This window comes from Bos taurus, chromosome 2, assembly GCF_002263795.3.
Source record: "Bos taurus isolate L1 Dominette 01449 registration number 42190680 breed Hereford chromosome 2, ARS-UCD2.0, whole genome shotgun sequence".
NCBI classification, from domain to species: Eukaryota; Metazoa; Chordata; class Mammalia; order Artiodactyla; family Bovidae; genus Bos; species Bos taurus.
In genome coordinates this window covers 26,309,541-26,324,544 of record NC_037329.1, presented here as the reverse complement: position 1 = coordinate 26,324,544, position 15,004 = coordinate 26,309,541, and the positions used below count along the sequence as shown (strand labels likewise).

Below are 15,004 nucleotides of genomic sequence, written 5' to 3'. Positions count from 1 at the left end.
AAATCTATGATGAAAGGAACATGAAGTAATTTAGGTAACTGTTCTGTCAGTTTTCTTTCTCACTTTGATCATTGTTAGCTGTTTTTAAAAATGCTTAATAAAACATTTAATAAGCAGATTCTTATCAGAACATAAATTAGAAATTTATAGCTATATAAATTGCTTTTGGTTTGCCACATTATTGGCTTTTCCTACCATAGATCTAAGCATAAATTTACTTTTTATGTACATAAACGTATATCCCACAGTGCTTGCTCAGTTCTTATATTTTACTATTTTAAAAAAATGTACATTTATGCATTTATGCTGAGATCAATGGTAGGAAAAGCCAATAATCCTGTATATCTACAGGATTGTAAATTACAGCAGCAGTAATATTTATGAATAATGAGATATCACTGTGATTTCTGTAATTATTTTGTATTGTTCATTCCTCCTTTAAAAAATTTCCTTCTTTCTTTAGCTCTTCTTTCCTCTTTTAGTCTCTTCTTTCCTTTCTTCATTGAATCTCATTTATTCATCTCATCCTTGTAATTCCTTATCATCAGGTGTGATAATTCCAATGAAAAACAGACCTAATTTGGTAAATAAAATACATAGCTCCTATGTATTTTTCAAAGAGATTTTAGAGTTAATTTGATAATGAGGTTTAGTTGGGGAAAAAATGATTATTAAAATCAGTATAAATTGTGTTGTTTTGGTTAGTGGAATTTCTGTTAAGAGTATTTATAACAGGATTTCTTAGTCTGGGCTTCTTTCCCTTTGATTTGCTTTTGGGTTTGGGACCATGGCTTCCCTGGTGGCTCAGAGGTTAAAGTGTTTGCCCACAATGCGGGAGACTTGGGTTCAATCCCTGGATCAGGAAGAGCCCCTGGAGAAGGAAATGGCAACCCACTCCAGTATTCTTGCCTGGACAATCCCATGGACGGAGGAGCCTGGTGGGCTACAGTCCATGGGATCGCAAAAAGTCGGACACGACTGAGCGACTTAACTTCACTTTAGGACCATAGCATCTAGCATATATTTAAAGGGCCTGTCACCCCCAAAAGTTAAGAAGCACTGTAATTTAGACAAAGCATCTACCCAGAAAAGCATCTGTTGCATCTCTCAACCCTTAAATTCTCTTCTTAAGTCACATACATTTGCCACTTCTCCCACAGGATTCTTCTTATCATGATCCTAGGTCTTTTATTCATGGTCTCAGAAATCTTCTTCTTAAGCTTTACTTCTTAAAAAATTAAAGCTTTACTTATTAAAGCTTATCTTCTTAGCTTTACCAAAGAGCCTACTCTTTGCTTTATTCAGATATTGCTGATGTAAAATATGATTTCCTAAGACTTCTTATGCATGAAATAAAGTTATTTTCTTACCTAATACTCTTCTGGTGAGAGAGTTTTCAATACAAAACAATGACTACTACATTATATTTGACTTTCTGATCTGATATAGTATTTCTTGTTTGTAAAAAAAATACTTAAAATGATTTTGATAATAATTTAAAAGCTAGTTATCACTCAATAACTTGCTTGGGTGATATGAGTATCATTGTAGGGGAATATTTTCCCCCTAAGTAGGAAAGTATTTTACTTGAAATACATTTCTGTTGTTAGGCTCTATAAATCTTTTACTCAAAGGAGTGTGTTTTGAATTAGACTTTTAGGCTGTCTTGTATATATTCACAACATTAAATATGTCACATTAATTAACAAAACGCAAAATTGGGTAATATTTTTTTTTGAGTTGCTTATTCAAGAGCTACTCTTATTAAATCAATTCTAAAAACATAATATGTTGCTGTTTTGATATCCAGTGGGATATGGATTCTTGCAAATTATATGTAAACTACAAATCACATATTTGGCAAGTGATCAATAATCCTGCTGATTAATTAGACAAGGGTGAAGTAGGTCACATGATATCAGGATAGCAGTTGCTACATCAGAGACTTTATAGTTTATCAAGACATGATCATACTACATGGCTGCAACATGGCAGAAAGCAGAGGGGTAATTAAAGATAATGCAAATAATTGATTAAAAAAAGAGAGACATCCAGTCAAGTTCCAAGGTCAAAAACTCCACTACCAAAATCCAAAATAAATCCTATCAGTTAGCCAGCAAGTGTTTATTACTCAGATTTTTGTTATGTAAACGGTGACATAGAAGATATAAAGTATAGTTTCTGACATTTTGGGATTTACAGTCTAATTGAAGAGAGCACAGTAACATGTGAGAAAGGATGTATCGTCAAATGATAAATTCTGTGGTCCTATCAGCGCCTTAAAAATTCAGGTTAAACGTGTATCCCACAGTGCTTGCTCAGTTCTTATATTTTACTATTTTTAAAATGTAGTTAATGAACAGAATAAACAACATCACAACCAAGTTATTACTTTTATTGTAATTTATACTTTACAGTAATTTGCAACACCTTTTAATACTTCAGTGAATGTAAAAAGTACATTTCTTTATGTGAAAAGCATTATTGAAATAAACTTAAATTTATTAATAGCCATTATTTTTCCTTTCTTATAAAAAGTATAGTCATTAAGCTTATTTAATTTGTAGACTGTTATTTAATGTCATTTGTAATTTTGTAATAAACATATGGTCCTGTTTATTTTTATATTAAATTGTTTTAACAAGTTCTACTCGAGGAATTTGAGAGAACTTGTAAAAGAAAATAATTTGGGGTCCATATTATATTTCGTGCATGTATGATTTGTATAATTATAACAATTGTATCATTATAACGATAACTTCTGTTAGCTTTTTTCATATCACACCATAAACACTTTTTTATGTAGCTCAAATTTGTTATATTTGCTGCCTATAAAATAGTCTGATATGTCATAATTTAGGTAACTGCTTCCTTTTGTTAGTCATTTCTAATTTTCTACTGTTACAATGCTTTGGTGATTGTCATGGGCATAAAGTTATTTTTTTCCTTTGAGATTATTTCCTTAGGAAAGAATTTCCAGGAATGAGAATTACTGGGACAAAAGATATGACTTAGATACGTTCATTTACACATATATTATGTAACTTATATTCCAAGGAAGTATTGGAATAGCTTTAATACCCTTCCTGATTTCATTGTGAATCCAGAGGTGTGCTGTTGTACACAGATTTTGAGAAAGTGAACTTTACATGCTTGAGAAAAAGTATTCTTTCTAATGTAAATGTTTTTGTAATTTTCAGTGACTAATGAAATTACTTTTTAATTTTTCCAGAATACTTGTGATGCAGAAAAGTCTTATGAAGTGTTATTGAGCTTTGTGATAAGTGAACTGTCTAAAGGAAAGTTATACCATGAAGAAGGAACTCAGGAGTGTGCAACGGTATGCTCTAAGACCAGATGTAGTGGTTATTTAAAAATTTAGATTTTCTTGACATTATGAACATGACTTTTTAAGCTATGTCTATTACATTAATAGAATGAATTGTTCTGATTTTCTTTTTTAACTTTAGATTATCCCTGTTGCTTGGTCTCCTGAATCCATGGAAAAATACTTACAGGACTTCTGCTTACCATTTCTCAGAATCACCAGCCTTCTTCAGCACCACCTTTTTGGGGAAGATTTACCTAGCTGCCAGGTATAAGTTTGGATAGAGAGTAGGGAACCTTTTTTTTTAAAATAATTAACTAATTTTAAAAAATATACCGATACAATATTATGCTTATATCAATATCCAGAACTGCCATACAAAGATGAAGGTGAAAGCTTTAGGTCGCTCAGCTATGTCTAACTCTTTGTGACCCCGTGATCTGTAGCCTGCAGGCTCCTCTGTCCATGGAATTCTCCAGTCAAGAAAACTGTAGTGGGTAACCATTCCCTTCTCCAGGGGATCTTCCCCACTCAGGGATCAAACCCAGGTCTCTTGCATTCCAGGCAGATTTCTTTACTGTCGAGCCACCAGGGAAACCCCCCATACAAGAATATGTTACTCCAACTCAAAGGAGTAGATATTTAGAATATTTACTATTATTGTTACTTTTTTATTTGTTAGTATCCATCCATTTTTATGGTAATATTACTAATATTTTATGTTAGAGGAGTTTTTGATTAGATCTGTGATAATAAATCCCAGTACTTGAACAAATGATAGTATTCATATTGATATATTTTTCATATTGATATATTTATTACTAATCATCACTGGCTTTTAATATCCTTTTTGAAGGATATTATGTTGACCAGCAAGCTGATTGTTTAAAGATCTGATGGCATTTATATAATTTTAGAATTTAAAAATATTCAATTTGTAGCCAATTAAAACTTGAATGAATGATCACTGATTTAATCTAGTTTATAAAACTGTGGGTCAGTATGAGTAGGCAAAAAAGTGGAAAAGAAAGTAGGAAACCAGAAGGTAAGTAAATCAAGCTGTGTTTATAGGATTATGACCCTGTCATTATTTGTCATTCATTTTCAGGGAATTTTCTGTGAGAGTTAAATTACTTATCATATTTATGGTCTTTGAAGCCTGCATGCAGTATAGCAGAATTAAGCCGTTGATTATTCCTTCTCTCTTAAATAATTGACTATTGCATTAAATAGTTTAGATTCATTTTTTTTAATCAATAGAGCAGGAAGATATAACAGTTATATATATGCATGAAACAACAGAACCTCAAATTACATAAAAATTGACAGAATTGAAAGAAGAAATAGACAATCCACAATTACAGCTGCAAGCTTCAATGTTCTTTCTTAGTAATCAATAACAAATAGAAAATCAACTGGGATAAATGAGACTTGAACTATACTATTATTCAACTGGATATAACTGACATCTATAGGATATTTCACCAGACAGTAATAACAGAATGCATATTTTTAAAAATGCACATGGCCCATTCACCTAGAATATACCATATGCCAACCCATAAAGCAAGTAACAATAAATTTAAAAGAATTGAAATCACAAAATAGTTTTCTTACCACACAGAATTAAATTAGAAAATCAATAACAGAAAGAAATACACAAATCCCCAAGTATGTGAGAATTAAGTAGTATAGTTCTAAATAACTTAAGTATCAAAGTAGAAATCACATGGAAACCAGAGAACATTTAAACTGGGTGAAAATGAAAATGCAGCATAGAAAAATTGTGAAATGCCACTAAAATATTTCTTGGAGAGATACAGCTTCAAATGCTTATATTTGAAAAGAAGAAAGGTCTAAAATCATTTATCTAAATTTTTACTTCATGAAAAAAGGGATAGAGCAAATTAAATCCAAAGCAAGTTTAAAAAAATTACAAAAATCAAAGCAGAAATCAATGACATAGTAGTGAAACAGTAGAGAAAATCAGTGAGTTCAGACAAGATCAGGCACGTTCAGGGTGATATGGCCGTAGACCATCCATGAGTTCAAAATCTGGTTCTTTGCAAAAATCAATAAAATGGATACACGTAAATGTCAGGAGCTCAGCTAAGCTGGGAGAGAGAACTGAGTTGTTAGGTACTGGACTGGCTGATTAAAGCTGCAAGCCACAGATGAAAGAGTTAAGCCTTTAAATCATTTACCATTGATAGTATCTGCAAGAGGCTAAAACCAGGGAAAATGCTGATTCCTCATTCATCACCTCATAGAATGAAATGGTATACCAGTTGAGGGTCAAATGGATCAGCACAGATGTTAAGGGAGTCTCAAACAGAAGGCTCTTTCAGTGTTATGTATTCTGAGGTGGAGAGTGGGTGAGGGGGTCGGGACAGGAGTGGAAAAGTGCTGGGTACTGAGTCAGAGTGGGGAAAAGTTTCTTCAGGGTTTCACCTTTTTCCCTTCATAAGGTGCCCTTGGCAGAAGTGTCAAAGTGACCCCTGCCCGAGGCCTCAGATAAAGAAGCCTAGGAATGAAGGCACCAGGGCTAGGAATGTAACTATGTGAAGGAGCATGACTCACCGGGGGGCCTGAGACCATGCCTGCACATCCCTTCAGAGACTGCAGAGCACTATGTATTGTGAATTCCGTGTTTTCACTGTTCTTCTTTATCCACACTGACAGTCTATGTCTTTTTAACCAAAAGTCACTGTCCTTTTGCTCCGTATTAACATTTGACTTCCTAGTGTAGCTAGATTCTATAGACTACCAGAGAGTCTATAGATAACTGACAGTGCTATTTTTAAAATATGTAAATATATAAATGAAGCAGATGCTATGGTACTTAGGAGTTAAATTTCAAAGAGAAATATTATGGGAATATTGGCTATAACAGCTTGGAGCCTTTTTCTTTCTTTGCTCCTCTTACTCCCTTTATTTAGTTGAATCAGTTAAGAAAGTTTTCATACTATCCAAAAGTAATTGATGAGAATGACAAAGTATCTGTAGTGGGAAATGCTTATGAGAAATGTCTTGAGAATTTTCTGTTTTATATCTAAAAGGAAGAAGAAGAATTTTCAGTTCTTTCCAGCTGCCTGGGACTTCTGCCAACATTCTACCAAACAGAACATCCATTCATCAGTGCCTCCTGTCTGGATTGGCCAGTTCCGGCATTTGATATTATATCTCAGTGGTGTTTTGAGATAAATTCATTTACTGAAAGACATGCTGAACAAGGAAAGGTATGTAAAAAGAGATACACTCGCTATAGTGGTGATATGCCAATAGGTAAGAGAATACTTAATTCATACTTCTAATGGTCTAGGGAACCTAGAATGGTCAAAGACATTTAGTTTTTAATTCAGTAGAACAGTTAAGATGTCCCTTGATGGAGGATAGGACACGGTTTCCTTCTGACAGTACTAAAACCACAGAAGAATCTAGAATATCAGGGAAACAAAAATTAAAAACCAAAATCTTAGGTCTAATTATGAGAGATGGCACTCCCTGGTTCCCAAATCTGTGTATTCCATCTATAAGGGAGCAGTCACCCTTATGTACTGGTGCTTGTTTAGCTCATATACCTCATTCTGTAGGACCATATACCTCATTCTATAGGTGTTTTCTTCTAGTTGGTACCATCTAAAAATTCATCAGCAAAGAAGTTGATTATTTAAAAGACCAGTGAGTTTTTCAGATGATTGACTACCAGTTAAGATCAATTAATTCATAGACATCCACCTCTTGCCTTACATCTTTCTGTATGAAGAAAATCCTTTGACTAGAGACCATGTGGTGTATGCTGCTGGGCAGTTTACAACCTAATCTAGGTAAGTATCAAGGTCAGTGAGGACAACTTGCTGTTCTTTCCACTGATGCAAGGGTTCCATATTTAATCAGCTCATCACAGAATATGCAGTCTTTGGAGTCAAGAGCTGGGCACTGAGTATGACAAATGCATATTGTAAACACATATGTTGTCCTTATCCTTGCTTCCATGGCCACTTTATCCATGAACTTACTGATAAACACCAAGCTGGATAATTGGGTATTGCATTGATTAAGATGTATTGTGGCTGTTAGTACTGTGAGAAGATCACCAGGTAAACTGCCAACCTGTATACAGTTTCTTAAAATATAGATTCATACTACATTTTATCTGTTTTAAGTGTTAAGGAAGTAGCATTTAGAAAAAACATAAATGCTATTTCCAGTATTTTTATATAACTACAAGAACAAAATATCCTATAGGGAAATTTAACTGATTTTTTTTTCATACTTCCTGACAACATTTATGAAAAGAATTGTAGCCCTAGCACTGACAGATAACAAAAGCTCTCAACAGCTTGAGGTGTAAGATTTTTCATCTTCTAGAAAAGAAACTCCAGATGATAAAGTACTGAAATAGAAATGTAAATTATAACCATGATCTTCCCCAAAAGAAAAAGCCAGTGAATTGTTTGATCACACTCGGGTCTCCTGCACGGCAGGCAGATTCTTTACCATTTGAGCCACCAAATGTCCTTTTGCTTATCTAAGAAAGGTCCAAAACTTAGTTTTGAAAAACGTGTAACTGTTTAAAATTATGCATCAAGAATATGAAAAAAAAATACATCTGCATATATTTTCCTTGCATCCTTAGTTATATTTCATATTTTTCTTTTAAAGTAATAAGAAATTTAAATCTTTGAGGGTGCTTAATCTAAAATTTACATCATGTAGTAATTGAAAAAGCGTGAAAGTTTTAGTTGCTCAGTCGTGTCTCACTCTTTGCGACCCACGGACTGTAGCCCGCCAGGCTCCTCTGTCCATGGGATTCTCCAGGCAAGAAGACTGGAGTGGGTAGCCATTCACTTCTCTTCTCCAGGGTATCTTTCCGACCCAGGGATCAAACCCACATCTCTTTATGTCTCCTGCATTGGCAGACGGGTTCTTTACCCCTGGTGCCACAAAGGGACTTAAATTAAAATAGAGAATGATAATTCTTTTTTTTTTTTTTTTTTTGAGAATGGTAATTCTTGAAGGACTATTTTAGTCTTTTGTGAAATGGAAATGGCAAGAGTGTTTATAAAGAAAAAAAAAGCCACATTCTTGGAGACAGATTTCTTAAAAAAAAAAAGAAAACAGCCTTTAAAAAACAAATATTTTGTATAAGTAACTTAAATACATAGGACTAATGAATATTTTGAATAATGTTTTAGGCGTTGCTTATCCAAGAGTCAAAATGGAAATTGCCACACCTTCTACAGTTGCCTGAAAATTATAACACCATTTTCCAGTACTACCACAGAAAAACCTGTAGTGTCTGCACCAAGGTTCCTAAAGACCCTGCCGTTTGCCTTGTTTGTGGTACTTTTGTATGCCTGAAAGGACTTTGCTGCAAGCAACAAAGTTACTGTGAATGTGTATTGGTAAGCAAGAGTAAATAGTCTAAAATTTATGGAAACTCAAGTCTCATATCACATGGAAATGTGGTTTGTTTTACATACAATGCAGTGTGTATTACATACAAAAATATGGTCAAACCAACTTCAGATTTAACTATTCTTTGAGTTAAATACATGATACATATAAGGATCTTGATTTTGTTGTTGTTTTACATCCAGTAGAAGGGTAAAAACAAAACAACAACAACAACAAAACCCACTTAAGGTTTTTTATGAGTAAAACCTTTCATAAGTGCAGCTCCAGTTCCTCTCCCTACCCCCCTGTCCTGCCCTTTAATGAAATATATGTTTAGATGTTATGCTGTGGAACAACCGTTAGATATGCTGTTCTAGACACTAGCTTCTGAATTAGATTTAGGTTAGCTCTTAATTGATTTCCTAGATAATCCTTATCCAAATTCTTCCAATGTATTGTTAATAAAGGATTAAGAATGAGATTATAAGTTTAACTTAGATGAAATCTGATTTTAAAAAATTTAAATATTTCTGTATTATTTAGAAGACAATTAGGGCATTATTCATTTTCTTTTCTTGTGAAGTCTATTTACATTTTTTTATTTTTTAGCATTCTCAGAACTGTGGTGCTGGAACAGGGATTTTCCTTTTGATCAATGCATCAGTGATTATCATCATTCGAGGCCACCGCTTCTGCCTCTGGGGTTCTGTGTATTTGGATGCTCATGGAGAGGAAGACCGAGATCTTAGGTAAGATGTTCATGGATATATTCTCGTGTTTTATTCAGCTTTGGCCAGTAAGAATAATGTGCCATTCCTGGCTTTGTAACTGTGTTGATAATAATAATTATTCTTTATTTTAAGAAATTCTGGCAGTCATTAATTTAGAGCTGTTTCTAATTGGGGGGATATTTTCCCCATATGGTGTTAAGGAAATACAAATAAACCAATTCCCTAGGTGAGATTTTTGCCATAGAGTTTTTAAAATGTGTGTGAAAGCTTCATTGTATTATATTATTTTAATGCTTTTTTTTTTCTTTTCATTCTAGGCGAGGCAAGCCTCTCTACATTTGTAAAGAAAGATACAAAGTTCTTGAACAACAGTGGATTTCTCATACTTTTGATCACATCAATAAAAGATGGGGTCCACATTACAATGGGCTGTGACTCACCACCTTGGCATTGCATTATATCATTTTCATTAAGAATTTATCAACAATAAGCTTTAACTTAATTTGGGGGATTAACGCTTTTGCTGAGGGAAAAAAGAAAACATACATTATAAAGCCTTTCCAAAATTAGGTGCTTGGTAATCACATTAATGGTATAATAATTTTTTTTTTAATATCTGGAGAGCATAACAAGTAACAAGTTAAACCATTCTTTAGTGGTCCTTTTTTTGTTTAAGTCCACAATTGATAAGAAGCACAACTTGTTGACAAAATCATTTTAAAATGATTCTCCCAACAGTGCATATCTGCTTTTCATTGATATTTAGAGTGGGTGTGATTTATTTAAAGTTTTACTGCTTCTTTATATCTGTGTGTTTTAATTTGCATCTGCTAAACATAATGCATCCTTTCCCTCTGCCATTCTTGTGTTGATTTGAGATTTTTGCTGTATGTAATTAGAAAAAAATGTAAAACATGATTTATGTGAAATATTGTATAGTAAAAGTTGGTCTAATAGTAGAACTTTACAATTTTTTCTTATTGTGAGGAATCTGTTAAAAGTTTAAGGCTTTGCTGAAAACTTAATTCATTCTCAGGAATTTCATAAATATTCTCCCCAGGTAAATAATTGAAATAGTTGTAAAATAAGTAGATAGCTGCTGTTAATATAATACAGTACATTTAGGGGGGCATTTGTGTGGTTGGGGGAGTCCCTAAAAATCAAAATTTGCCATTTCACTTGGATAAATTACTTGCGGTAATAGCAAATAGATTTTATTATAAAATCAGAAGTTTTAAGAACATACACATGGCAGATTTTGATTCTGTGCATGCCCACCTTTTATTACCAACCAAGTTTTTGTTTAAATGATTGGATTGGAAAAAAGCTCTGACTTCCCCACAAATGGAGCATAGTTTTGGAACTTTCCTTCTCAGCTCAAGAGGTTCATCTGTATTGTATTTGTGCAGTGTAATCATTGTTATTTCTGCTTGGATTCCTAAAAGGGAAAAAAAAAAAGGCTCAATGGTGATGATCCTCATGAGTGAGCTGTACACCTGCATTCTTGTTTGAGGCTGCTGGGAAAAGCAGTTTATGTTTGTAGGATTTTTAAGTCAGTAAGAATGGAAATGATTGAGCTAAAACCCACTCTGTACTTACAGAAGGAAGATTACAGAAAAGCATGTTATATATTGCTGCCACAATTTTTCTTCCAAATGATTCAATAATTTGATGATTATTTAATATATATAGTACTATCAAGCAATTCCTGGTACTTTGGACTTCCATGGCTTGTTATATAAAATTACATTTTTATGTGTAAAAATAAACTAAAAAACATCTAATGGTAAAATAAAATCACAGATCTGTGTTCTAAAAATTGTTGAATGACATGATATTACAGGATATAAAAATGGACTTTAAATGATGGCCTTGCATTAAAATAGAACAGTAAATATTCAAGTATGTTCAAAAAATCAAAAGATTACCTATGAACCTACAATAAAACACATGGAAATAGCTTGCTATTTTTATATACATTTCCAAAATATTAAGATAACTTTCTGAAAGACTAGAATGATTCTGTTTAATTAAGTAGCTGTCCTTTCCAACACATTGCTACTTTTTAAAATACTGTATCATAAGTTCAGCCTGTCATATTTTTTGCATTGGTCATTATGGATACCAGACCATTTGTAAGTGTGATTGAAGAGCAAAATGCTAATTTACATCTCTAGGAAATACTGTTACAGGATTCATGAACTTGGATAATTCTACAGTTTGAAACTCTGATGCTATATATACATGGTATAATGTATTCAGACTTTGATTACTACATATTTAAAATGGAATGTTTTATGGTTGTGCATATGGATGTGAAGTGAAAATATTAGCCTTAACATTACATTTTGGGTATTTGATAGTGTTTATTTTGATATTGGTGAATTAGTCACCAGTAAAATTTTAAAAAGCACTTGGTTGAAAATTGTACTTGAATTACATACATGCATGCTGCTAAACTAGAACTTTAATTTTCCCCCCATAACTTTTATAAGTCCCATTTATAAACCTACTTTTAAAAATAACAGGTCCAAGGTAGAGTGATGTGTGTATATTATTCAAGAAAATGTCCTGGTGTGATATCTTGTATGAATGATCATTGAAATACAGTACATTACTGTAGAAGCTAAATCAATCTTTATAATTAAGCAGAAATTACAAAACTAGGAATAATCAACATTGTAAGATATGTTAATAAAAACCTACTGTCACTTGGTTTGTGAAAGGTCCTTAACATGCTTATTCTTACATGTTTTTATTTTTTCAAAGATATTGACAATAATATATGTGAGTGAGCATAAATGAAAAGATCAAAGCATAACATAACTAATAGTTGCTGTAAGGTGGAGTTAATATAAAGCGTTTGCTTTTCCATTAACCTTTTATTTACAGAGCTAGTTCCTGTTCCTTCTTTGTCTCATAACTAATATAAAACCTTTGCTAGGTGCAGTATGTGTTTTTAGAAGCAGGAAATGGGTGAAAGAAGAGGAAATGGATTTTTGGAGAAGCAAATGGATGTGCTGATCTGAAGAACACTGCTGTGGTCCCTTTTGCTCCCTGATAATTCCCAACTAGACTTTAGGAATCTCAAGTGCTTTAGTTCAGTTTAGTCGCTCAGGCATGTCCGTCTCTTTGCGACCCCATTGACGGCAACATGCAAGGCCTCCCTGTCCATCACTGTCTCCCAGAGTTTACTCAAACTCATCTCCTTGAGTCTGTGATGCCATCCAACCATCTCATCCTCTGTCGTCCCCTTCTCCTCCAGCCCTCAATCTTTCCCAGCATCAGGGTCTTTTCCAATGAGTCAGCTCTTATCATCAAGTAGCCAAAGGATTGGAGTTTCAGCTTCAACATCAGTCCTTCCAATGAGTACTCAGGACTGATTTCCTTTAGGAAGAACTGGTTTGATCTCCCAGCAGTCCAAGGGACTCTCAAGAGTCTTCTCCAACACCACAGTTCAAAAGCATCAGTTCTTCGGCACTCAGCTTTATTTATAGTCCAACTCTCACATGCATACATGACTACTGGAAAAACCATAGCTTTGGCTAGACAGACCTTTGTTGGCAAAGTAATATCTCTGCTTTTTAATATGCTTTCTAGGTTGGTCATAGCTTTTCTTCCAAGGAGTAAACATCTTTTAATTTCATGGCTGCAGTCACCATCTGCAGTCATTTTGGAGCCCCCCAAAATAAAGTCTCTGTTTCCACTGTTTCCCAGTCTATTTGCCATGAAATGATGGGACCAGATGTCATGATCTTAGTTTTCTGAATATTGAGTTTTCAGCTAACTTTTTCACTCTCCTCTTTCACTTTCATCAAGAGGCTTTTTAGTTCTTCTCCTTCTGCCATAAGGGTGGTGTCATCTGCATATCTGAGGTGATTGATATTTCTCTTGGCAATCTTGATTCCAGCTTGTACTTCATCCAGCACAGCATTTCTCATGATGTACTCTTCATATAAGATAAATAAGCAGGGTGACAATATACAGCCTTGACGTACTCCTTTCCCTATTTGCAACCAGTCTGTCGTTCCATGTCCAGTTCTAACTGTTGCTTCCTGACCTGCATACAGGTTTCTCAAGAGGCAGGTCAGGTGGTCTGCTATTCCCATCTCCTTCAGAATTTTCCAGAGTTTGTTGTGATCCACACAGTCAAAGGCTTTGGCATAGTCAATAAAGCAGAAATAGATGTTTTTCTGGAACTCTCTTGCTTTTTCTATGATCCAGCGGATATTGGCAATTTGATCTCTGGTTCCTCTGCCTTTTCTAAATCCAGCTATAACACCTGGAAGTTCTTGGTTCACGTATTGCTGAAGCTTGGCTTGGAGAATTTTGAGAATTACTTTGCTAGCGTGTGAGATGAGTTTAATTGTGCAGTAGTTTGAGCATTCTTTGGCATTGCCTTTCTTAGGGTTTGGAATGAAAACTGACCTTTTCCAGTCCTGTGGCCACTGCTGAGTTTTCCAAATTTGCTGGCATATTGACTGCAGCACCTTCCAGCATCATCTTTTAGGATTTGAAATAGTTCACCTGGAATTCCATCACCTCCACTAGCTTTGTTTGTAGTGATGCTTCCTAAGGCCCACTTGACTTCACATTCCAGGATGTCTGGCTCTAGGTGAGTGATCACACCATCGTGATTATCTGGGTCATGAAGATCTGTTTTGTATAATTCTTCTGTGTATTCTTGCCACCTCTTCTTAATATCTTCTGCTTCTGTTAGGTCCATAGCATTTCTGTCCTTTATTGAGCCCATCTTTGCATGAAATGTCCCCTTGGTATCTCTAATTTTCTTGAAGAGATCTCAGTCTTTCCTTTTCTATTGTTTTCCTCTATTTCTTTGCACTGATCGCTGAGGAAGGCTTTCTTATCTCTCCTTGCTATTCTTTGGAACTCTGCATTCAAATGGGTATATCTTTCCTTTTTCCTTTGCTTTTGTCTTCTCTTTTGTTCACAGCTACTTGTAAGGCTTCCTCAGACATCCATTTTGCTTTTTTGCATTTTGTGGTCCACTGGAGAAGGGAATGGCAAACCAGTATTCTTGCCTTGAGAACCCCATGAACAGTATGAAAAGGCAAAAAGATAGGACACTGAAAGATGAACTTCCCAGGTCAGTAGGTGCCCAATATGCTACTGGAGATGAGTGGAGAAATAACTCCAGAAAGAATGAAGGGATGGAGCCAAGGCAAAAACAACACCCAGTTGTGAATGTGACTGGTGATAGAAGCAACGTCCGATCCTGTAAAGAGCACTATTGCATAGGAACCTGGAATGTTAGGTCCATGAATCAAGGCAAATTGGGAGTGGTCAAACAGGAGATGGCAAGAGTGAACATCAACATTCTAGGAATCAGCAAACTAAGATGGACTGGAATGGGTGAATTTAATTCAGATGACCATTATATCAACTACTGTGGGCCGGAATCCCTTAGAAGAAATGGAGTATCCATCATAGTCAACAAAAGAGTCCAAAATGCAGTACTTGGATGCACTCTCAAAAACGACAGAATGATTTCTGTTCATTTCCAAGGCAAACCATTCAATGTCAC

At 34.5% G+C, this 15,004-nt stretch overlaps 1 protein-coding gene across 1 annotated transcript in view; it reads left to right on the top strand.

The window, feature by feature from the left end:
- The window catches only part of UBR3 (ubiquitin protein ligase E3 component n-recognin 3), a 205,240-nt gene extending 193,056 nt beyond the window's left edge, over window positions 1-12,184 (top strand). Inside the window, exons 34-39 of the mRNA XM_059878117.1 lie at window positions 3,233-3,340; window positions 3,471-3,596; window positions 6,388-6,567; window positions 8,527-8,736; window positions 9,338-9,477; window positions 9,777-12,184. Of these exons, the coding sequence (XP_059734100.1) occupies window positions 3,233-3,340; window positions 3,471-3,596; window positions 6,388-6,567; window positions 8,527-8,736; window positions 9,338-9,477; window positions 9,777-9,894 (882 nt within the window). The 3' untranslated portion in view covers window positions 9,895-12,184. The remainder of the gene's footprint in view (window positions 1-3,232; window positions 3,341-3,470; window positions 3,597-6,387; window positions 6,568-8,526; window positions 8,737-9,337; window positions 9,478-9,776) is intronic.
- Window positions 12,185-15,004: the final 2,820 nt, after the last annotated feature.